The sequence below is a fragment of the Sceloporus occidentalis genome, unplaced genomic scaffold (genome assembly GCF_023333645.1).
Source record: "Sceloporus occidentalis isolate IW3139 unplaced genomic scaffold, rSceOcc1.0.p SCAF_1, whole genome shotgun sequence".
In the NCBI taxonomy this organism is placed as follows: Eukaryota; Metazoa; Chordata; class Lepidosauria; order Squamata; family Phrynosomatidae; genus Sceloporus; species Sceloporus occidentalis.
The window spans coordinates 24,816,284-24,841,439 of record NW_028316981.1 but is presented as its reverse complement, the minus strand read 5'-3'; the positions used below and the strand labels follow the sequence as shown (position 1 = coordinate 24,841,439).

Sequence of the window (25,156 nt, the reverse complement as noted above, 5' to 3'; positions counted from 1 at the left end):
ACACAATTTTCTGCACTCTTCAGCAGTCTTGCTAAAAAGATTATAATATGTGCACTTGAAGCTTAAATTCACCCAAAGGTTGCAGAACCATTTTAATGTTTTCCCTCAAAGTCTTAGTATAGGAAAAAAGGCTAGTACACATCTGAACAGATTTGGGTTACAATTATGTCAGATCAGGCAGTAAGAATTAGCCTCTGCATTAATTTATAGCTAACAGCACAACTGTCTCCTAACTACAACAGGATAAAATGAGCTACCAAGATTACTTCATTTTCAAAAGGGGTATTGCCTAAATAAAACTACAACTTGTCAAAATGGGGGGGGAGCCTTTCTAGAGTGGTGCTGGAGTAAAGACATCAAAGCTGGATTGTGATGTTATACGCACACTGTGAAATGAGAAGGTGAAATAATAGTTCCTTGTCACTCGAAATGGCAGTCATGCTTGTTTTTTCTCAGCAAGTTTCTACTTCCATTCAAGAGAGGAGAGAATTTTAAAATGTAAGATGAAGAAACTGATGAAATGCTGGCATTTTAAAAACAAATGTCATATTATATACACTTGTCTTCGTTTTAACATATGTACTGCATTTTGAACACCCTAAACCCTGTACCATTGTGAGCTCTTGTGAAGTAGGAACAGGATTATAGATTTTGGTACATACTGTATTAACTTTCAGAAACAGCAAACCTTCCCCTATGTCAGTGCTTCTCAATTATTTTCTGTCATGCCCCCCCTAGGAGGAAGAAAACATTTCGCGCCCCCCACGCGACTGTAAATAGTATCATTTGTCTATAAAATTGTTATAAGTACACCTCTGCACAACAGAGCCTTGCGCCCCCCCGGGGGGCCCGCCCCACTATTTGAGAAGTACTGCCCTATGTGAATATATTGTCACAAAAAGGAAATGCTACTTCTCAAAGGAAAACTTGGTGGTATCCTCATAACTTCACAGAATATGTTATTCTTTCTCGTGAGCTGGTGTGGGGGCATGGAGCCATATTTATATAACGCAACGTATGTGTGAATCATGTCCAAGAGAATATGAAAAAGTCCACAGAAGCATTTACTGTGGATTTCATTTGTAGGTGAATGCATCTTATTTTCTAGTTCAATGCAGAAGGAATGAAACTTTGAAAATCTCCTTTGTGGCCCCATTGAAGACTAATTAACTCTGATTGCTGGGATAAGGTAAGAAATTGAAAGCCCTTCCCAGGCAGCATAGCAAGAAAGAAAGAGGATAATCATATTGTAGAGATATCATGCAAACACCCTTTTGTCAGGAGGCAAGGGGAAAAAAGCTTTAATAATAGGGAAGAGTAAGAAAGTTACAGCAAGTGCCATTGCAAAAAGAACCAAGTGTTACAGATTCCAGCTCCGTCCCATTCTGATGATCTAAGGCCTGGCCCCTACCATCACAGCTCCCTCTGGCACAGGTACGAAGGGATAGAAAGGGTGGGAACAGGAGGCAGTGCTGTGCTCAGAATGCTCTGGTCTCTGTGGGAGTGGGGGAAGGTAGGCTGGAGAGAGCATTCTCTCCAGAAATGAGTGACTTGGCACAGGGGGAAAGGGGTTGCTGTCTCCAGCAGCCATCTCATTTACAAAGTCTGCCATTAGAGAAGGGGAACAAGGCAATCACTGTGGATCTTCTAGTGTGGAAGGCTCCAAGGCTGGCTGCCAATTCACTTAAAGTCCAAATCAAGCCTCATATGCTATTGTACCCACATTATCAAGAAAGGCAGCTTTTTGTCAGCTATCAGAGATGATTTCAGCTTGTACAGCACTAAGCTGAAATTTTCATGGTTACTCTTGCTGAAGACTGGCAGAACAAAGAATCCCTCCCCCCCCCCCCCACTTCCCCACAAGGACTTGGCCACTAGGAGACTCAAGTAGACAAATTACAGCAAGTGATTAAAAAAAAGGACATCAGGTCGACACAGTCTTAAACAAGCACAGTTTTGTTCCAAAAATATTTTAAAAGCACCCTCCCCTCCCCTGGGCACACTGGCGAGCATGGTGTACATTTAGCTGGGACAGCCCCCGCAGGTCTGGCTGCTTCTCATCTCACTTCCAAACTGGGGCCTTCTCCATAGCCCCAGCAAGGTGGCTGTGCAGAGAGGATGAGAAAGCAAAGCTGTGGACTCCAGCCCTTGGTCTAGAACTGGAAGAAAAGAGAATGAAAATACTTAATCCAAAAAATGAACTAATCCAGCTGCTGTATTACTGTTTTTCAAAAGATCACACTAATAATCTATACAATACATACACACAGGCAAGTTTTATATCATTTTAGAATGGGTTAATTCTCTAAGCAGAAGTTTAGAAGGGGAAGCTCCTAGAATTTCAGTCCCATGTTTTAAATGACCTTAAAACTTTCCGATCCCTCCCTCTTCAGTGTTTGTATTTTCACTTAAACTGGCAGTACTTTACAAATGATTTAGTTCACATCTCTTAGAACATGGAATCCTAATTGTACCTTACTGGATTCCCACTGGAATGTTCAATTGGAATGAATCCCAATGTACACATCCTAAATAATTTCTATAGCACTTCACATTCACTTTCTGGGATGGCATTGAACAGTAAAGAAAGGTAACAAAGAATTACTCTCTCAAGGCTAAAACGGTGAGCTTCATAGTAAAAAATAGTTTGAAACCTAGGATTTTCCTGGCCACTGACAGTAGGAGCCTGCTAGCTTTAAGAACATTTAGTAAACAACACACTGGATAAGATTCTTCTTGGTCTCTAAATAATTTTTGTTTCATATGGAAGTAATTTCTCATCCTCACTTCACCCCCCTCCATTACATCACCACCTTTTTTTTTTAATATGACAGTGACAACCTCATGACAAGCCAGCTAAACTTCTACAACTGGCTGATGCATTTTGGCATTCCATTGGAGTACCAGATTGATAGTGCCCAGAAGACCCTTACATTCTTAAGGAACTCTTCAGCCACAATGCGAGCCCTGGCATTGACAGACAACTTCATTTCACTGATTTCCTTGTCAATTTCCTCCATGAAATGAATGACAAAGTCCACAAGCTTGTGCTTGTACATCTGCTCTGTATGGAAATTTGTGATCAGGAAACTGATGTCATAGCCCTGGGACAAAAGAAAATGACAGAAAATTAGAATCTGTTATTATCCCTTCTATACAACATGGATAGGTAATCTTCCTCATTTGTGGCAATCAATACCTACCAAAATAATGATAAGGGTTTTCCTTCCAAATGATATTATCTTCAAATATACATGATGGGTTTGGGAGTAGTAACAGCAAGCATGGTATAGTGATTCAAGTGATTTGACTCTGGAGACTAGAGTCTGAATCTTCACTCATCCATAAAAACCCATTTGCTGACCTTGGACAAGTCATACTCTCTCAGACTCAGGAAGGCAAAAGAAAACTGAACAAAACTTGCCAAGAAAACTCTGTGACAGGGTTGCCTTAGGGTCAGTCTAAGTCAGAAATGACTTGAAGGCACAACAACAATACATCAAATGTTAGTAGTAGTTCTGGCCCAGAGATATTTGGGGCAATCTTGAGCTAGCCACAGAGCCAATACACCCATCAACTATAAATAACTGAGAGAACAGACCACTAATGAAAACCTTGTCACAAGAAAGCTTATTACTTGTGTATCAGACAGATCTCATGTGTCAGCACAACACCTGCAATATATAGAGCAGCATGGCTAAGATACTGTAGTTTCATCTCAAACACAAAAGAAAGAGCATTTTGCATTTTGCCATTGTCTCTGATAAGGTGTCCTCACCTCCACTGGTTTTCGACGTAAAATGAAGAAGTTCTCTGCTCTCATCATCATGAAGCGCATAAACTTGTGACATAGGATCTTCTCAATCTCATCAGCCTGGGGGAGGGGCGAGGAGGAAAAGGAGAACAATCAGTCTTTCTTCTAGGCTGGATTTTACATTCCACCTCTTGTGCTTGGCTTACCTGCTTCACTGCAATGCTAACTCGCACAGAGTTGATGGACCCCTCAATTAGGACTTTCTCTTTCTCATTTCTGCTGATGATCACTGGCTGTAACAGTAGCTCCTTGCTGCTTCTGCAAAACCCAGAGACAGACAAACCTGTATCAGAGATCCAAGATCACATTGGGCTTTGTTCCGTAATGATTCCAGAACAACATAATCCATTGTTATCAATTACACTCCTGTCCACTGAACTTATGCTCCCAAATGTAAGCTGCTCAAGGCCTCTCCCTACTCTGCCCCCAATATTTTTACATTAAAAAATTACTTCTCTGAGAACAAATATAACAACTTTGGGGGCAAGATCGACAGGTGCCTGTAAAACCAAATTCTGGGATTGTAAGGATAAAACAGAGCCACTTGTGTGTGAAAGAATAAGATAGTTTATTGATAACATGCTGTTGAGTTGTGGTGCAAAAACAAAAATACTACCTGCAGAAAAAGCTTAAACCTTCTAGCTATGGGTGCAGAAATTGGCTGCATTGGTACAGCAATACTAGGAAACTGCTCAACACACTGCAAAGTAGATAAGCTACCTTCAATCAGAGCTTGGAAATGTTCCTTTTGACTAGTTTCCAGAACTGCCCAATCAGCATGGTCATCAGCCACACTGCTGGAAGGATTCTGGGCGTTACAGTGAAAAAATAACTTACTGCCTCCAACACATTCCCACTCTTTCAGCAAGTACTGTATGGTAACTCATCGACTGGATAGTTGTTCCGAGGGGAGGTGGAGTAAGGATACAGTGAAGAGCCTATATATTACGAATCTCTCTATTTATGTATTTGCAAAAGAAACATGCCACCATAAAACTCAAGAGTGCTCCTGTGTGGCCAAGTGATAGGAGAAATAGACTCGGACACCACCTTTCAACCTCCCATTTATCCTGTAGAAACATACTGGGAGACTTTGGGCTAACCAGAGCCTACAGTATTATGTAAAAATGGCTAGTAGTTTTCAAGATAGAAACGTAATCTCTCATCTAGCTGATGTGCATTTTTAGTCAGTTAACACACCCACATGAATCATAGTGTGTTAGGCATATTTGCATTTTGATATTACTGATTTGGTTCAGAGCTGAACTGAAGTACTTTGCTATGGTGATTCAAGAACATTTCAAGCAGGAAAATCAACTCCTGGAACCAAACCCCAGCGGATACCAAGGGTCTGCTGTACCACAAGAATGTTTCAAAATCAAGTAGTAACATTTCTAAGAGCAATATTATTTTGAGCCTACTCATTCTCTCCCATATTAATTTTCTGCTGACAATAGAGTGCTACAGGATTAGTCCAGTATCCAGTGATGCCTACAGAAAGGACAAGAGTGATAGCACCCTCAGCTACCTTTTATGATGCCCCACACTCTACCTTTCACTATGGGCCCAAACAGACAGGCCAAAATAAAGCTGCTTCAGGTCACTTTGGAGGTCCGAAGCTGGACCAAAGCTACACTGCAGTCCTTATCACTAGTGTGGCTTTGGTGTGGCATTCGACCTCTTAGGACGCATGCATCATTTAAACAGCAAAATGATCTGAAGCAGCTTTATTTTGGCCTGTCTGTTCAGGACCCATGCCACCTTACGCAATGTAGTGCCCTGTAGCACATCAGTACCGTAGCAACATACATAAACAGGGACCCCTTAAAGGAGCTATGATGGCTTCTTCTTTGTTGTCTTTTCAGTAACAGGTTAAGACTTTTCCAACAATCCTTTGGAATTTTATTTTTAATAGAACAGGACTTTTTGTGGCGCTGCACTGGTTTCAATCTTGTTTTAAACATTTTAAATGATTTTAATTCTGCTAGTGAATGCTGTTGTAATCTTAACTTTGTACATTTAACTATGTGTTTTGTTGTAATTATCTGTCTTTTTGTAAACCACCTTGAGTTCTGGTCTGGGAGAGATGGATGGAGTTGTAATTCCACACTGTGATAGGAAACAGGTTGGAGAAACCTTTTAAAGCTAGGAATCCCCAGAAGTTGTAACATTTCTTCATGGGGGAGTTGTTCTAACTCCTTGATCATTCTGATTGTTGCTTCACAAGAATCAGTATGGAGAGGAAACAAAGCACTGTGCACCTGAAGTCATTGTAGAAGTTCTGTAGCTACAGGCCTATATGAGAACTACTGATCTGGAAAAACAGAGTGGCATAATGTCTGGCTTACAGAAAGGAAAGGAAAATGAAACAAAACCTCAGTAAACCACTATCAACTGCTTTTTTCTTCTTTTCACCTCAGTAGCCTTTCTTTTTGTGGTGATAAAATTCAAAGACATAGCTAGCCATGTTAGTCTGGAAAATCAGTATGCAAAGGAACTAAATGCAAATCAGTATGCAAAGCCTGATAGTCTCACAGGTGCTACAAGATCCCTTTGCATACTTTCTTTTGTTTCATGTCTTTTCAGATTATGACCGTGCAGGCAAGCTTTGTTTTGCTTTTGATGTTTATATGTAAGCTGCCTTATATATAAAGCTGCTTTGGTTGCATTTTGATTAAAGAGTGTGAAAAAAGCTATACATTAATGATCCTCAATTAATGTTTGGGCAGCACTGGCAACTGGTGTAGCAATCGAGTCTAGCTCTTATGAAACCGTGCAAATTGAGCTAAAAGTGAAAATCTTTGCAAGGCCATGAGGTGGCGTTGTACTATCACAAAAATTCTGGGACAGGAGAAAAAAATGTCAAAAGCGTCACAGGTCTCTCTCTCGCTCTCACTCTATCAGCCTCTCTCATACACACACACACACACACTCTATCAGCCTAACCACATAAGTACTTGTTATGACGAATACTGTACTTCCTTTCTCTGATCTCCATGGCTGCTTTCATGCCATTCCATATGCGCTCTCCATGATTCCACCCACTGATTTTCCACTTCTGAAATTCCTTTTTATTTTCTTCCTCTTCTTTGCATCTGTTGCCTCTGCTTCTGCATTTCCTTCACATCTTTAAAGAGCTTTTCCATCAACTGCCCTTCAGGTTTCCACCCATTATTTTACAAGGGGGTGCTGAAAAGTTTTTGGTCTGACTCACTTCCCAAAATCTGAATGTAATTTTGTCACTGTAGCTTGAAAGAGAGTTCTTTTGTATTGTAAACTGCCAATTTGCAGGATCATAGCTCAAAAATCTGATTTTTTTCGAGATCACTAATAGAACCATGTAACTGTAAAGTGTGGATTTGCCAAGTGCTGAACATTGTGTTTCTTTTTTTGCAGAATAAGACTCCAAAGTGTATGATATAAACATTGACTGATAAGTACCTCTCAGATTCAACTGTGAAGAAGTGGGGTTGTCAACTTTCATGGAGATTTTGAGACCAAAGATGCAGCAAGGTCTGGAAGGCTTTTAACAGTGTCAAGTTCTGAAATAGTTGAGTGTGTTCATGATCTGATTTTGGCAGAATGGCAAATCTCAGCTAAAACAGTTGCTGAGATACTACGATACCCTGGGAAGGCAATGGGTTTATAAATCATGAGCAGTTGGCTGTGCAGAAGCTGTCAGCCAAATAGGTGCTGAAATACTTGAATGCTGATGATTATCTTCAGAAGGGCTAGTTAATCCAGAATACTGCTTTAATTTGCTATGCTGATTAAAGGAGGCATTGAAGGAAAATAGTAAGCAAAGCTGTTCTCTTTTTGCAGAACAATGCATATACTCACTGGGCCAGCAAGGCAATCAATGTTTTCAAGAATTTGGGGTTTGAGTGCATACACTATTCACCCTACTCACCACATCTTCCTCCATCTATTCCCTGTTTCCAAATGGTTTGAAGGAAATTTTCAAATAATTCAGAAGTGAGAGCAGCAAGAGTAGCATTTCAGTGACCAGACATGAGAATTTTTTTGGAAGGATTGAAGAAATTTGAGAAACAATGTGTCAAGTGTATTGGACTTTGGGAGTGAATACAGTCGAACCTCCCTATACGCGGATTTGCCATACGCGTATTTGAGCATACACGCATGGCAAACCCGGAAGTTGTTCCTAATGGCGGTGCGCGTGCATGCGCGCCGCCATTAGGAACAAAGTCCCTCTCCTCCCCTCCTCTTTCCCCCTCCTTCCTAACTTCCCTCCCTCCCTCCCACCTACCTACCTACCTAAAACTAACCTACCTTCCCTCCCCCCTCCCTCCCTCCTTACCTGGGTCGCCGTGCCGCTGCCGCCGCGTCCTCACTACTGCTGCCGCCGCCGCTGTAAGTGGCCCGGATGCAGCCTGGAGGTCTCTTGGCCTCCAGGAGCAGCACCCAGCCGTTTTGTGGCGGCGGAGGCCGAGGCCGCGAGGGAGAAGAGGCTTGGCCTCGTCCTCCTTGCGGCCTCAGTCTCCGCCGCCGCAAAATGGCCGGCTGCTGCTCCTGGAGGCCCCTTGTCCTCCAAGCTGCAGCCGGCTCTTTAAGAGAGGCGGCGACCAGGGAGGACGAGGCCTGGCCCCGTTCTCCCTGGTCGCCGCCACTGAGGAAGAGCCGGCTGCAGCCTGGAGGACAAGGGGCCCCTTGTCCTCCAAGCTGCAGCCGGCTCCTTAAGAGAGGCGGCGACCAGGGAGGACGAGGCCTGGTCCCGTTCTCCCTGGTCGCCGCCTCTCTTAAAGAGCCGGCTGCAGCTTGGAGGCCCCTTGGCCTCCAGGAGCAGCAGCCGGCCATTTTGCGGCGGCGGAGACTGAGGCCGCGAGGAGGACGAGGCCAAGCCTCTTCTCCCTCGCGGCCTCGGCCTCGGCCGCCACAAAACAGCTGGGTGCTGCTCCTGGAGGCCAAGAGACCTCCAGGCTGCATCTGGGCCACTTACAGCGGCGGCGGCAGCAGCAGCGAGGATGCGGCGGCGACCCAGGTAAGGAGGGAGGGAGGGGGGAGGGAAGGTAGGTTAGTTTTAGGTAGGTAGGTAGGTGGGAGGGAGGGAGGGAAGTTAGGAAGGAGGGGGAAAGAGGAAGGGGACTTTTCTGTCCAATGGCGGCGCACGTGCATGCGCGCCGCCATTGGACAGAATAGTGCTTTGAGCATACGCGGATTTTGGTATGCACGGGGGGGTCCAGAACGGATCCCCCGCGTATACCGAGGATCCACTGTATGTGGAATAGCATGTACGTTTCATGTCTGTAGGTCATTCCCTTCTTGGTCGGGCAGATAACTTTTCAGCACCCCTTTGTCATACAGCAACACACATAAATGTTTTTCAAAGGATTTGTTTGGAGCAACCTTTTTCAACTTTGCTGGTCCCTAAATGTTGCTGGATTTCTATCCTCAAAAGCCCTCTGTCAATGATAGGAGCTTTGGGAAGTTGTAAACACATAGGTCGGGAGACATTAACTAGCTATTAATTAACTAAATCATTTGAGAAAAAATAAAACAGTGAAGAATGGACAAGGCTACCAAAAAAATAAGCTTCCCTCTCTGCCATACTGCAGAGTTAACACTGCTTTAACTCTCATGGATTCATCATATGGAATCCTGGGAATTGTAGTTTGTTATGGCACCAAAACTGTCTGACAGAAGGCTAAATATCACAAAATAAAATAAAATAAATAAAAATGGCAAATCCCATAATACTACAGCTCTAACCCACAGCAGTTAAAGCAATGGTAATCTGCATTAATTCTGCAGTGTAAATGCAGCTTCATTCTTCTTTAGCCCCCACACACCTGACTTCCACCTCAGGCTTGTTGTGCCGCTCCACCACCTGGGATGAGAAGTTCTCCAGGCACATGGCCGCCTGCAGGGTAGCACGCACAGCATTGAGATAGGGACGGAGGGTGGCGGTCTGTAAGGAAGGAGGCAAAAACATCAGGCATTGTCAGTTCCCCTTTTGGTCCCTGTGATGACACTCTCTCTAGAAGGGACTCAGCACACATCCTCCCACCTATGGGTTCGTCTACATTTTAAAAATAACGTAGTTTGATTCCACTTCAACTGCCATGGCTCCATCCTACAGAATCCTGGGTTTTGTAGTTTGGTGAGGCCCACAACACTCTTTGGCAAAGAAGACTAAAGACCTTACGAAACTACAAATCCCAGGATTCCACAGGATGGAGCTACAGGCCTTAAAGTGGGGTCAAGTAGAATTATTTCTTCATTGCAGAAGCACTCAGAATTCTGGGATTTGTAGTCTGGTGAGGCGCCAGCACTCTTTGGCAGAGAAGGTTGAAGGACATGTGAAACTACAAGTCCCAGGATTCCACAGGATGGCACTAGAGCACGTACAGTAGTGTTAAACCACATTATTTCTACAATGTAGACACACCTTTCAGTCTGAGCTGCTATGGGATTTTTATGCAGGAACAGACTAAAACATTCATCCCTGTCTTGGAGCAAAAAGACTGAAGTGTATGCAGTATACACTGTAGAAAGAATGCAGTATGATGCCACTTTTAACTGCCATGGCTCTATCCTACAGAATCCTGGGATTCACAGTTTGGTGAGGCACCACCTGCACTCTTGAGTTGAGAAGGCTAAAGACCCTGTGTACAAATCCCAGGGTTCCTTAGGATGGTGTTACAGCCTTTCAAGCGGGGTTAAACTGCATTATTTCTACAGCACAGAGGCATCCAGAATCCTGGGATCTGTGACTTTGTGATGTACCACCACTCTCTATAAGCCTCTTTGATAAAGAAAGCAAAGGGCCTTATCACACTACCAGTCCCAGGATTCTATAGGATGGAGCTACAAAGTGGAGCCAAACTGCATTATTTCTACAAGGTAGATGCACCCAGAATCCTGAGATTTGTTGTTTCATGAGGAACCACTCTTTGGCAGAGAAGGCTACAGACTTCTTAAAACTACAACTCCCAGAATTCCACAGGATGGCATTAGAGCACTGCAAATGGGCCAAATTGCACTATTTCTACACTGTAGATGCACCCAGAATCCTGGAATTTGTAGTTTGGTGAGGCACCACCAGCGCTCTTTGGCAGACAAGGCTAAAGGCCCTGTAAAACTACAACCCCCAGGCTTCCACAGGACGGAGCTACAGCACTTAAAGTGCTGTCAAAACCGCATTTGCCCCCTCCAGTGTGGATTAACTCTTTGTGAAACTACAAATCTCAGGCTTCCATAGGATGGAGCGACAGTCCTTAAAGAGGGGCCTAACTGCTTTATTAGGTTTTTAATGCTGAGCTGTATAAATTTTAAGGGTTTGTATTTTTAACACATTACTATTTTAATTTATAACTGTCTCAACTTTTTATTTGTACAGTGGGGCTAGATTACCACACTACACTAGACAACCACACTGCATTCTTATAGTGCTGCTATTCCACTATAACTGCTCTGTCTGTTTCCTGTTGCAGTCTGGGATTTGAAGTTTAGGGAGGGGGGCATTAAGAATATTCAGCCAGAGAGAACTCTTGGACCTAAATGAACTACAAAACCCAGAATGCAACAGGAGGCAGCCAGAGCAGTCAAAGTGGAATAGCAGCACTATAAGGAACCCCCTGACAGTAAGGGCTGTCTGACAGTGGAAGACACTCCCTCAGAGAGTGGTGGAGTCTCCTTCTTTGGAGGTCTTTAAGCAGAGGCTGGGTGGCCATCTGTCATAGGGGGTGTTTTGATTGAGAGTTCCTGCATGGCAGAATAAAGGGGTTGGACTGGATGGCCCTTCTTGGGGTCTCTTCTAGTGCTATGATTCCTGTGGAGAGTTAGCTCTTTGTCAAAATCCTTCCATAGGATGGAGCCACAGCCCTTAGTAGTGTTGTCAACACTGGCATTATCCCGACAGCATAGAGCAGTGGTCCCCAAACAGTGCCCCTTTTAAAAGACTTTGGACTTCATCTCCCAGAAGCCTCAGCCATGTCGGCCAATAGCCTGGGATTCTGGGAACTGAAGTCCAAACTCCCTTAAAAGGGCACGATGTGGGGACCACTGGTGCAAAGGCACCCTTACATCGGTCTGAAGGAGAACCGCGCCCTGGGCAACCATCCCACGCACCACTCCCAACCGCAGCCTCCATCCTCCCCCGCGGAACCTCCTCCTCCTGTTGCTGAGAGCCCTTCGTCTCCCTGAAACCCTCCAGGCTCAGCGCCCTCCGCAAAGGCAGCCTCTCATTTCCTCACCATTGCAGCAAAGGCAACAGCAGCAGCCACAGCCACAGCCTCAGCGCTTGGTCCCGGAAACGGAAGCGACCCCCGCCCCCAAGGAAAAAAGATCCTCCACTTCCGGAAAACCTGGACCAAACCAAAACGCCTCAGGAGCGGGGGGTTGCCCGCCTTCGGAGAAGTGCTTCTCTCCCTTAAATCCTGTCCTTCACTTCCTGGGTCGAGGAGTTAGAGATCTCCCACACATTAGACGGAATACGGGGGTAGGTCCTCGCTTTTAACACCCTTCGTTCCCTTTCCTTTTAAACCACCCCCTTTTACGTCCCCTCTCTCAGTTGGTATATTCCAAAATAGGGCCTTAACCTCCATATTTGGAAACGAGAAAGCGAGTGGGCGTGGCCAAGGAGAGAAAGGATGAGTGGGTGGGCGTGGCCAAGGAGAGCGAGAGAGCGTGGGCGTGGCCAAGAAGGAGGGAAAATGAGCAGGAAGGAAGGAAGGGGAATAAAACTTGATTCTGGCGAGGAGGCGGGGCAATAGCTAAAAGGAAGGGCCAATCAGAAGGCGTTCTTCGGGGAACCGGAAGTGGGAGAGTGGAAAAGCGGAAGTAGAACCCTTTTTTCTATCGTTCTGCATGGCGGATCTTCGTTGCCCCATTCTCAACCCTACGGTCTCACAGTGAGTATGACCCGGAAGTAGTTCTTGAAACCGGAAGCCGTTCCCATAAATTGCCCCCTCTTCTTTCCCAGCTCCCTGTCCTTTCCTTCCTTCCTTCCATTCATCGCCTTCTCTCTGCCTGGTCCTTTCGCCTCCTCTGTCGCTGCTCCCCTGTTTCCCCCTCAGTGCCTCCTTCGAGAGCCGCCCTCCTCCTCCTCCTCTGCCCTTGCTTTCCCTGCTGCAAAACCCAGCCAAAGTGGGGCTTCTCTCCATTCTCCGCCCCTGCATCCCTCTGCTGCCCTTCGCCTCTACCTTTATATCTGGTATAATATAATGTAATTGATCTGTATCTGGTGTGATTTATGCCACACTGGTAGATCTAGCATAATTTATACTCTACCATTGATTATATCTGATGGGAGAGCTCTTGTTCCTGTGCATCTCTTGACTCTGGGTAGCTGTCAGCATTAGTGCCTCTGTGAGCGTCTCCTGGGTCCCTGCCTTCCTTTTTCTTGCCCCACTTCAATCCCTGTCCCTTCGTGCCTCGCTGTCGTTTTATCCGCTCTGCCTTTATCCCCATTGGGGCATCCTGGTCCTTCTGCATCCCTTGCACTTGTGTCGCCTTTGCTCTTCGCAGGACCGGCAGCGGCATCATGTCTGAGCTCAAAGACTGCCCCCTTCAGTTCCATGACTTTAAGTCCGTGGACCATCTCAAAGTGTGCCCCCGCTACACGGCTGTCTTGGCCCGTTCTGAAGACGATGGCATCGGCATTGAAGAGCTGGACACCCTGCAGCTGGAGCTGGAGACGCTGCTGTCCTCTGCGAGCCGCCGGCTTCGAGTGCTGGAGACGGAGACACAGGTCAGGCGAGACGAGTCTAAAGCCCCTTAGACTGGGAACGGTTGCAGCGTAACCTTAATACTATTTGTACTTTTCTTTACAAAGCAAGGCAAATGTACAAGCGTTATTATGTGTGGCTCACATAGCCCCAGTGGTCCCATAGCCCCAGTGGTCCCATAGCCCCAGTGGTCCCATGGCTCACCTTTGTCAACAAGGGAGGCTGTCAGGATCTGAAAGTGTGTATCTGACTTCAGCCCTTCCCTAATAATTCAGTATTGTGGTTGTGATGCTTCAGTTGTACCAATGTGCTACTTCAATGCTCCCCAAATCTTGGTCAGACCTAACATCATGTTCATATTGACTGGGGTTTGGGGAGCTGTAGTACAACACATCTATAAGCACCATATTGGAGAAATTGGCTCAGAGTGACTCCTGAGACTTTGAAACATTTCTTATAGTTTGGTCATATAAGTTTTCAAGGGGTATCTGAGCTGGATGATACAGCGATGTAAAGACACAAGCCTTGAGAAGACTTTAAGGCATCAAGTGTATTAACCTAAGCAAAAGGTCTATGGCTGGAGTTAGTGTATCCTTGTACCATTATAATACCCTTATTCCTAACTTTAACAGATGCAGCTAGAAAACTGTGCCTTTTCCACCAGTGCAAGAAATGTAGCCAGTGGAATTAAATCATGCAAGGTTCCCAGAGGGACAGAGACAGGATGTAAGAGTGAGGAACCTAACTGATACCATTCCTGCTGTGCCAGGATGATCATTCTCATGATTTTTAGTATTTTTAGTACTGTATATAGTGTTTCAGTTGTTCAGAGCACTTCATGTACATTATGAGTAATCTTTACAACATGCTGTAAAATAAACCAGTATTATTTCCCCCTGTATTTTGGGGTTCGGGGAGAGGCAGAAACTGCATGGCAGAAGTGAGATTTGAGACAGTAAATTTCTGATTCATTACTCTGTTTTTTAAAACCAACTTTAAGAACCCTGTTGCCCTCAGTGTTTTCAACTACATCTCCCACAGTCCCCTATCATTTGCTGTGCTGGCTGGGGCTTTTAGGAGCTGATGTTTGAAATGTCTGAACATAAAGTTCCTTAACCCTGATTTAACATTTGTGCTATGCCCCTTCAAAGCTGTATTCAAAAACATAGCTTAAATAAAAGAACTAAGCCCTAATGGACCGACACAAGAACCCTCATACTTTCTTAGGAGCGGGCCCCTTCATGCTTCTATTTCATGAGCTCTCCCTGCCAACAGAGGGAAAGAGATTTTACCCAAATGTTAGAAGTGGAAGCACCTTGAACCAGCAACACAAAAGTCTTTCCCACATGCTCTTATGTCCTTTCCCCTACTCCACAGTATACTTTTGTCTCTGAAGAAGGCCACGGAAATGTGCAAATTGCACTGCAGTTTAAATGTGTGGTGTTATCAGTTATGGGATTACCCTTCTCTTGGAAAACCTCTTTCAGTATCCTAACATTTTAACTTCCTCTTGAGCATATTGTGCTGTTAAGAGAATAATACAGCACAGGAGTCACCGGAGCAGAGGAAATGGGGCAATTCAAAGGCCCAAAAAGTTACTTTTGAAGACAACAGCTGCCTAAATCCCTCCCCCCCAACCAACATGGCCAGGGATTGTGGTGCAGTGCCTGGGGAATTCTGGGAGTTTTACTCCAAAATTACTTCTTAAAGCTCTACTATGATCTGGCTTGCTTTTTAACCAAATTTCTGTGGTACTGCTTTTATTTTATTTAGATCCTGACAGACTGGCAAGACAAGAAAGGGGACAGGCGATTTTTGAAGTTGGGCAAGGAGCATGAGGTGGGCACACCTATCAAACATGGAAAGCCCAAAAAGCAGAAGCTAGAAGGGAAAGGAGGCCACAGCACAGGACAGGGCCCTGGACGGCCCAAATCCAAGAACCTACAACCTAAAATCCAAGAGTATGAATTCCCAGATGACCCAATTGATGTGCCTCGTGTTCCCAAAAATGATGCACCTAATAGGTATGTAAGAGAAGGATTTTTATCATCCTATTTATGTTGTTGCCATTGTATGCATAGTGACATGCAAAAATATTTGCTTTTTCTCAGCAGTCTGATGCAGCCAGGGTGGGCAGCCTTACTTCCTGAGCTGCATGTTTTCCTAAGCCTAATTTCATGTGTTTGTTGGTATAAATTTTAAAACCCTCTCCATGTGATCAGTTCAGACTTCTTGAGGAAGTCTGAACAAAGTGCATTGTGTGATGAACTGGTGAGAAAGCCTTGCCACTGCCAGCCAGGAGGCTCCTAGGAATGCTCCTCATGACAAAGAAGATTATCCAACCCTGCTTTACAGTCTAGTCAGTTAGACTATTCTTACTGTCCCTCATATTACTATTTCTGATATGAAAAATAGTTTTAATATCCTGGCCAGCTCACAATCTGTGTACACTACTGGGGACTTCTATATATGGACAATTACTTCACTCTAACACATCTTAATTTCTGTTGTCTCATGGTAAAGTAAAGCTCACAGTTGCATTCCAACAACATCTGGAAACTGACACAATTTTGTCTTGAGTCCTAATACTTAATTGGAATGTGTACAGTGAGCTCATCTAGGCAGTCATGCAAAAACACAGCAGAGAAAGGCAGAAGGATGCTGTCCCATGCCTTCCTTAAACCTGATCCTGCTTGTGTGTTCAAAGTGACAGTTGTATTACTGTTCAGAATAAGTCTTTTTTGTACTGTCCACCAGAGGTGGGAAACTTTTGACACTTGCATTTCGAACTAAAATTTCCATAATCTGCTATTGGGCACACTTTGCTGAAGCTTCTGGAAGCTAAAATCCAAAACATCTTTGAGGGTTAAAGGTTTCCCTCTGCTGGTCCAAACAATGTGCTGGCTTCTGAATTATACTAAAGAAGCTGATGTTACTGTTTGTGTCTGTCAACCTTCCCTGGTCTGGTATCTTCCAGGTAGTTTGGACTAAAGCGCCCATAATCTTCGGCTACAGTATCTGTTGGCCATGATGACTATGAATGATGGGAGAAGAAGTCAAATTTGTATGAAGAGGGAGATGGTTTGGGGAGGGCTCGTGTTAGTGCAGTATCAGAGCTGTCTTCCTTCCCCCATGACTTATTGGGGTACCATCTACACCTTATCAAATTTAAGCTGTGAAGCGCTGGCATTTTCCTACTCCCTGCCTCAAAAAAAAAAAAAACCTAGCCTGAACCTTTGCTTGCTTCTCAGTGTTTATGTTCTCCTGTTTGTGTGCAGATTCTGGGCCTCAGTGGAGCCATATTGTGCTGACCTTACCAATGAAGAGGTGCGTACCTTAGAAGAGCTCCTCAAGCCTCCTGAAGATGAAGCTGAACACTACAAGGTATATATGGAGATGTTAAAAGCACTATGTTCAGACTGCCAGCCACTTCTGGGCTGGTTCATCTTGCCTTCCACTATGTAGGCATTTTGTCAGACTGTTTCAGCAGTGATCATATTGAAGGATAGCCATGTTGGCCAAATAGCAAAGTACAACAATATCCAAAATCCACAAAATAGTGATACCTTTATCATGAAAATCAAAATGCACAAAATAAAAAATTTCAGAGCTCCACTGGCTTCTTCATCAATCAAAGGTATTAAAAAACACACAGTAGAAAAATAATTATAAAATGACAGTGTTAATCTCAAGCCTGCATTTTCTCAAGGTAGTGTTGTTCTGTTGTTCTCTGGGGAGGATATCTATGCAAGCAGTTCCCTCCTCCTGCTGGCCATATGGCACTGGGAACAAAGCATTCCCAAGTCCAGGAGATAACATCTGAATTCCCTTAGGAATACAAAAGTACAATTCATATACTGACCCATGGATAAGTTGACTCAATGTTTTGGAGTCAATTTTTGACCTAAATTTCTAGAATTATACATGAGTATATACAGTAGATTAGATCAGACAGAATCATAGAATCGTAGAGTTGGAAGAGACCACTAGGGCCATCCAGTCCAACCCCCTGCCATGCAGGAGAGTGACTGGATTGAGATTTGGTTCATTTTCAGTCGGAGTTTATTTCTTCATATTCAAGATGGAGAGAAATTGAGCTTTTAATCATTTATAACTGGAGAAACCAGACCTGACACATTTGTCCATTTATGCCCAGTGCCTTGGATTCTTAATTCTTGAAAGCCTGGTTTGAATTCTTTGGCATTCACTTGTGCTAGTACTGAATTACTGAGTACAAGCAATTTATTGACTTTCATTTGTGCAAATGGGGGAATCTTGTTGAATGAATAATTAAATGAGACTTAGAATGAGGTCTTGTACATCAGATGTGGATGAAAGCAACCATAACAGATGTTGCCATCCTTAGTTGTAATCATTTGAAACAGGCAGTTTTGTGGGAGAGGCTGTAGTTGAATAGGGGGAGAAACAGTGGAGTTAGGCTGGAGGGAGTCAAGCTGCATCTGGATCTTGAGATGCAACACTGACAAAAGTGAAGCCATGATTATTTATTTATTGCTGGGATGCTTTCCCTTTAATTCTCTTGAGCTTGTTCTTGTTAATGTGTTGTGTCCTTCCCTTGTAGATCCCACCTCTGGGGAAGCATTACTCTCAGCGTTGGGCCCAGGAAGACATGCTGGAAGAACAGAAGGATGGGGCTCGGGCTGCAGCTGCTGCTGACAAGAAAAAAGGCATCTTGGGACCACTGACTGAACTGGACACTAAAGGTATCTTGAGCTTCTCTATGGGATCTCATTCAAAGTGGACAGATCTGAAATATCATCTTCTCTGGAATGGTCTAGAAATCAGCACTCCAGTACATGCTTTATGTCAAGAATGGACAACTTCTGAAATGTTTCTGAACTTGTCAACTCCCGTCACCATTGACTCTGTTGGTGGCATTGAAGTCCAACAATATAGAGTTGTTCACTTCTACTTTATATCACTCTGGCCCCACGTTTGCTATTCAGTTAAGGGTTTTAGTGGCCAAAAGTTTTAGGACGTAAGAACTAGTTTATCTGACAGTTGATTAAAACGGAGATGGAAAATAAGACTCTCCAGATGTTGTTGGAATGTAGCTCTCATCAACCCTTGCTAGCCTTGGTAATAGAGAGAATGTGAATTGCAGCCCAATGACATCTGGAGGACCATATGTTTGTGCTGCCTGGTTGAAAGTGTAAACAATCTTTTCTGACATAATCCAGTAAAAGGTTAATTTTTGTATGTTTGTTTTATGATGTGCTATGGACTATTTTCTTCTACCTTGCGTTGGCATGATACAAATCCCAACTCTCACTCTGCAATGTTCATTGCATGTATACCTGGTCTTCTGTATAATGATCTCATGTATTTCATATAACACTAATCCATCCAGCTCATCACTTTGTTCCCTCTTCTCCAGATGTTGATGCTTTGCTGAAGAAGTCGGAATCCCAGCATGAACAGCCTGAAGATGGCTGCCCCTTTGGACCTTTGACCCAGCGCCTCTTGCAAGCATTGGTAGAAGTAAGCAACAGAGGTCCAGAGGGCAATCTGACTTGATTTCCAGCAGGCTGGGGCTCAAAAGTTCAGACTTCCTAGACCAGAGTAAACAGTCTGATGCCCTCCAGATGTTTTGGACTACAACTCCCAAAATTCTTGACTTTTTGCTATAATGGCTGGGACCACATCCAAATATCTGTTTGGAACCAGGTTCCTTATCCCTGTTCTTAGTATCTTTTCTCTCACTCTCTATATAGGAGAATATTATCTCCCCTGTTGAAGATTCCCCTATTCCTGAAATAGCTGGAAAGGATTCTGCAACTGATGGTGCTAGCACTTCCCCCCGTAGCCAGAACAAGCCCTTTAGGTAAGTGTTAATACAATTTTCTATGGGAGTATTTAATTTTTAAAAAGCTGTCCCATTTTTCCCCACATGATGTCTTTCAGGGGGACAACACTGAGCATGTATGATACTTTGTTTCACAGCAATGCCGTTTCTCTTGTTTCTCCCCTGCAGTGTACCCCACACGAAATCTCTGGAAGGCCGCATCAAAGAAGAACTGATAGCCCAAGGTCTGTTGGAGTCAGAGGACCGACCTGCAGAGGACTCAGAGGATGAAGTATTAGCTGAGCTGCGAAAGAGGCAGGCTGAACTCAAAGCCCTGAGCACACACAATCGAACCAAGAAAGTCGAGCTCCTCAGGTGAGATACATGAGGAAGATCTAGTAGCTCCCATTGCTTGAAAGTGTTGTTTTTGGACTGCTACTTCCTAGGATCCTCCATGGTAATTCTAAGGGGAATTGGAAGAGCTGTAGCCCCAAAACAACTCTTTCAATCTTTGGTCACCCCATTCCTTTGCTTTCATGGTCCTGGTGATAATTGCATTTTTACTGTCTTCATCTTCTTGGGGACTTTAAACTGGAGCCAGGTATAAGTGGATGAAGGGTTAGCCAGAAGAGCTGGGCACCACACTTATGTGGAAGCCCCCATTTCTGTTCTGTTGTCCTTCCAGGTTGGCCAAGGAGGAGATGCATCGACAGGAGCTGCGGCAGCGCGTGCGCATGGCAGACAATGAAGTAATGGATGCCTTTCGCAAGATAATGGCAGCACGTCAGAAGAAGCGCACCCCAACCAAGAAGGAGAAAGACCAGGCCTGGAAGAGCCTCAAGGAACGTGAAAGCATCCTGAAACTACTAGATGGCTAATGCTGCCATTTGGACAGTGGACTCTTGGTCAAGCTACTCCATTTGAATCACAGTATGGGAGGTGCTGGCTTGAAACACAGACTTCAAAAGCTCCCTGTGTTGGTTTACCAGCATCCTCTTTTGGCCATGTTGTAGCCAAGGATCCAGACAGGCTTTGACAGTTCAGAGGGCTGTGAGATGGAAGCCTGGAACACTGAAAGGTGGTGGTCCCATCTTTGACTTTTGTAGAGCCATTTTTGTTTTGTGCAGGACAAACCCTACATGGGGTCTTACTCTCATTTATTGGCTTCCAGGGCAAGTCCATAAAATGGGAAGGGATCTTAAGAGACTGCCTTGGATTAATGTTTCCCTTTTGGGGGAAAAAAAATTTCTGCCCTGCTTTCTGTGAATAATTGGAGATGTTACAAGCACAATGAATGCCCTGTGTGTGAGCAAAATTCCCCAAGCGCCTGAATGAAAAACATATGGGAGCAGTTTATTGACCCTTTGCAGCACCAGGCTATATCCTAATTCACAAAACCTTGGGTCTAGGCCTGCGTTAAAATGGCTGGTGAAGCCCCAAAATAAGGGTACTTGCCCTATTTCATAGGCAGTGTAAGCTGATGCCTGCAGTAGTCAGCTTTGAACAGTAGAGGGAATTGTTTCTCTTGGCAAGTCTCAGTTGAACTCTTTATTGTTGATGGGTAAAATGCAGTGATGGTCTGTGCAGAGCTGAGGAGATGGAGAGCTGCATTGTGTGAAGGTGTTTCTGAGTCAGGCAGCTCTAACAATTCACCATATTTCCTGTTTTGCTCATCTGGTGGGTCACACATTTTCCTTTCTGCTTACCTGTCTCAAGTACATATGAAGGGGTTTGGCTTCTTGTGGCAACTGAGCATAGAAGGGTCATTCTGTTCTTGAGGCAAAAGGGTCAAGCTGAGAAGAATATGAAGCACTACAGGTACAAAGGAGTGGGCAGCAGGGGGGAGGGATTGCCTGACATTTGGGAGCATTTGGGACTGAGTGACTTGCTCAGCCTGTGTGCATTCCACTCACTTGTACAAATTGGTGACAGAATTGCAGGGGTGTAAAATCAGCTGCAAAGAAAGCATGTGTGGCTACTGAGAAAGAGGCCCTTCCCAGTTTCCCCAGGACCTGTGTTTCTTTTCTGGCATCACTAAAACAAACCCTCTTAAGCCCTCAGGTGGTGAACTGGGAAGAAGCAAAATAGCAGATCCTTAAATCTGTAGCATAGAGAAAATGAACAGCCCAAAAGAAATTGGCTGAGTAGCCCAAGGCTGTTCCCTGCAAGCTGTGTGTGGGAGGAACCTGTCAAAATGAGTATCAATCCTGCCAACTATATATCTGGCAAAGATCTATAAAGAACTGATAGAGGGGTGTGTGGGTGAACACTAGGGACACACAAGCAGGGGCAAGGTAATGAGGGAGTCTGTCTGCTCTCCTATGCCTGGTTTAGTTTCACCTACTTACCTTGAGATTGGGATCCCTTTGTGCCATTGGCTGTGGTCTAGTGCTGGAGAAGGTGTGGCCCTCCAGATATTATTAAACTGCATTTTCGTTGTCCCTCACTGCCTAGGGCTGATGTGCGCTGAGGTCCAACACGTGGAGGGTCATATCTTATAGCTGGTCAAAGCACACTGTTGCAAAAAGATCCTTGACCATGACTGGTCATTACAGATTCTGCAGCAAGTTACAACAAGGTGGTAGGACCAATTCAGTATGGGTGTTGCCTTCGTCTTGGCGACACGTTAGCTACTGCATTAATAGTCTCCATCCACCTTCGCAATCTCCTGAAGGCTTGATTATACTCACACAGCAATATCCACTGGCTGTACTGAAGCCTCCGTTTGGGATCCTTTTTTCTCCCTCAAAAAGTTTCAAGGGTGCCCTGCTATATCTGCTCGGGAACATTTTGAACCTCATTAGGTTTCTGCATGACATAGTGTCTTTGAAAACAGCTGGAAAATAGGATGAGAAGGGAAAAGCTAGGAGGAAGGTGAACTTTGAAGGAAGGATCAAATGAGTTCTTCACATGCTGTGGGCTGTTGCAAATTTGTGTCAACATAGTGCCTCACTGCAATTCTTCCCAAAGTGTCAATAAACCCATGACTACAGGAATAGCCGATAGTAATGGTTGTGTGTGTGTGTGGGGGGTATCTTTGTAAACACTGTGGGAAGGGGGCAAAATGGTGTTAAAATGGGTAGTTTAGTAGCAGGCTGTCTCTATGCTCAGATTGCCCTCCCTTTGCTACAGCTAATTTGAAGCTAGGGATTGGGAAGGCACAACAGCTCCATCTTACTGCTTTCAGTCAAGCAGAATTTTAAGAATTAATCACTGCCTGAAAAGTGATGGATTTTGGACAGATGAGAAGAAGAGGAAGGAGTGCTGAATGGGTGGTGCCTATGCATGGATGAAGCAGAGAATGGGGATTAAAAAGCAGCAGAACATTCTGCTATGGGTCATGAAGCAAAGGTTTATGTTATCTACAATGTTCAGGGGAGGAAATGTTCCAGGAATCAATTTCTTGTGACCAGACCATGAATGTGGAATGAGTTTTGCATTGCTTTTGGCTTGCATTGTCAGGCTGAAAGACGTAAGAGGAGGAGAATGTGAGACCTGTACAATGCGCCTACCATCCTGGTCTGCTGATGGATCCTCCAAGTAGTTCTAAGTGCCCTGCCATAACAACCTCTGACTTATGAGGATTAGAATTTTGTTTTTAAAATACATAGTCAAATGATAATCAAGACTTACTGGATAACAGTGGCTTTTCAGATTGTTGCATGTCTCTTGTCCCCTGATTTAGGACGACCTTAAGGTGAACCTATCATGGGGTTTTCATTGCAAGATTTGTTGAGAAGAGGTTTGCCTTGGCCTTCCCCTGAGGCTGAGAGAGTGTGACTTGGCCAAGGTCATCCAGTGGGTTTCATGGCCGAGCTGGGAATTGAACCCTGATCTCCAGTCTTAGTCCAACACTCAAGCCATTACACCATGCTGGCTCTCAGGAATCCTAGACCTGGGAGTACATCTATATTCACCCACTTCAGTTGGTCACCTTGGCCTATTTGCTCTCTTAACTTTCCCTAGTTCACTAACTGAAGAGGATAAAATAGGCAGTAAGGAGGACCATGTAGTAGTCCTCCTTATAGCAAATAGGTAGTCACCAGATCCCATATGATTTTGTAAACTATGCCAGGTCAGCTCTGGTTGGTTTGTTGTTTTGTACGTTCAGGTCGTTTCCAATGTATGGTGACCATAAGGCGAATCTATCAAGGGGATTTCTTGGCATGCTTCTTCAGAGGGGATTTGCCATTACCATCCTCTGAGGTAGAGAGAGTGACTTGCCCAAACTAAGGTGCTGTAGGCTAAATTTCAGTGGAAGAAACTTAAAAAGTCCTCTTGAGTTTTCCTTCCCTATGGAAACCTTATGAACTATGGGGTCGCCATAAGTTGACAGCAACTTGGAGGCACATACAAGGAAGACCATGTACAACACTGTCCAGGGCTGCTTAGAGTAGAAGGGAGAATCTCTTAACCCTCAAAATGTTTTGAGCTAGGACTCTCTCAGTCCCTTGTCACTAGCCATTCTGCAGCTTCCAGGTGCTGGAGGCCCAAACATTTTTAGGAAAAGTCCTGCTTTAGGGCAGGATACAAATGCAACTATTAATTGTGTCAGTACAGATGGTTCCCAATAGGCAAAGTTAAGGCTGCATCATTTCATCCTATTTGTTCAATTTATATGCTGAAAAGATAAGAAAAGCAGAGTTATTCGGAAGAAGGAGGAGTGAAGGTAGGATGAAGGAACATCAGCAACCCAAGGTATGTGGATGACACAATAATACTGGCAGAAGGCATCACAGACCTGGAACAGCTACTAAAAAAGGTCAAATATGAAAGTGCAAAGGCAAGATTAATACTGAACATAAAGAAAACTAAAACAATGACCACAGAAGAAATACTTAAATTCAATCTAGACTATGAGCCAATAGAGAATTCTCATACCTAGGATCAAACGTTGACCAGAGAGGTGACTGCAGTCAGGAAATAAGATGAGGAATGGGAAGGGCAGCTATGAAAGAACTAGAAAAGATCCTGAAGAGTAAAGGCCCCATACAGACAGGCCAAAAATAAAACTACTTTGGGTCACTTTGGAGGTATGCTGTTTAAATGCTGCATGCGTCCTAAGAGTCTGGAAGCCGCACCAAAGCCACGCTCCAAGCCACAGCATACCTCCAAAGTGACCCAAAGTAGCTTTATTTTTGGCCTGTCTGTATGGGGTCTAAAGATATACAACTGAGTACTAAAGTCAGTGGAAAGAACTCCAAAATAAATTAATAATCAGTATGTGTTTTATAGACAAAGCATTTGATTGTATAGATCATGAAAAGCTATGGCATGCACTCAAAGACATGGGGGTGCCACTACATCTGACAGTCCTGATGAGGAATCTGTGTCAAGGACAAGAGGCCACCGTCAGAACAGAATTCAAGGAAACGGAGTGGTTCCCAATAGGCAAAGGAGTCAGGCAAGGCTGCATCCTATCACTACCTATATGTTGAAAACATCATAAGAACAGCAGAATTCGAATCAGAAAAAGGAGGAATGAAGATAGGAGGAAGGAACATTAACAACCTAAGATATGCGGACGACCCCATAATATTAGCAGAAAACATTCAGGAAATGGAACAGTTAATAAGGAAGGTCAAAGATGAAAGTGCAAAGACAGGTCTGATGCTGAACATAAAGAAAACAAAAATAATGACCACAGAAGAAATACACAAATTCAATCTAGACGATGAGGAAACTGAAATAAAGAATTCCCATATCTAGGATCAAACACTGACCAGAATGGAGACTGCAGTCAAGAAATAAGAAGAAGACTCAGAATGGGAAGGGCAGCTATGAAAGAACTGGAAAAGATACTGAAGAACAAAGACATACAACTGAGCACTAAAGTCAGAATAATCGTTC

The 25,156-nt window shown here is 44.2% G+C and overlaps 2 protein-coding genes across 2 annotated transcripts; one reads left to right on the top strand and one right to left on the bottom strand.

Annotated features, from left to right (window-relative positions):
• Positions 1–1,285: 1,285 nt before the first annotated feature.
• ARPC4 (actin related protein 2/3 complex subunit 4) lies at positions 1,286–12,194 on the bottom strand. Its single transcript, XM_089517853.1, has 6 exons — positions 12,028–12,194; positions 9,622–9,740; positions 3,961–4,072; positions 3,779–3,874; positions 2,934–3,104; positions 1,286–2,159 (listed from the first exon to the last, which is right to left on the bottom strand). The coding sequence occupies exons 1-6, from the start codon at positions 12,028–12,030 to the stop codon at positions 2,154–2,156; spliced, it is 507 nt and encodes a 168-aa protein (XP_089373979.1). The 5' UTR covers positions 12,031–12,194; the 3' UTR covers positions 1,286–2,153.
• Positions 12,195–12,630: 436 nt separating this feature from the next.
• Positions 12,631–22,371, top strand: TADA3 (transcriptional adaptor 3). Its single transcript, XM_089517755.1, has 9 exons — positions 12,631–12,684; positions 13,301–13,523; positions 15,274–15,524; positions 16,779–16,884; positions 18,083–18,224; positions 18,899–19,002; positions 19,236–19,345; positions 19,496–19,681; positions 19,992–22,371. Exons 1-9 carry the CDS (start codon positions 12,641–12,643, stop codon positions 20,182–20,184), a joined length of 1,359 nt encoding a protein of 452 aa, XP_089373881.1. The 5' UTR covers positions 12,631–12,640; the 3' UTR covers positions 20,185–22,371.
• The last annotated feature ends 2,785 nt before the right edge of the window (positions 22,372–25,156 follow it).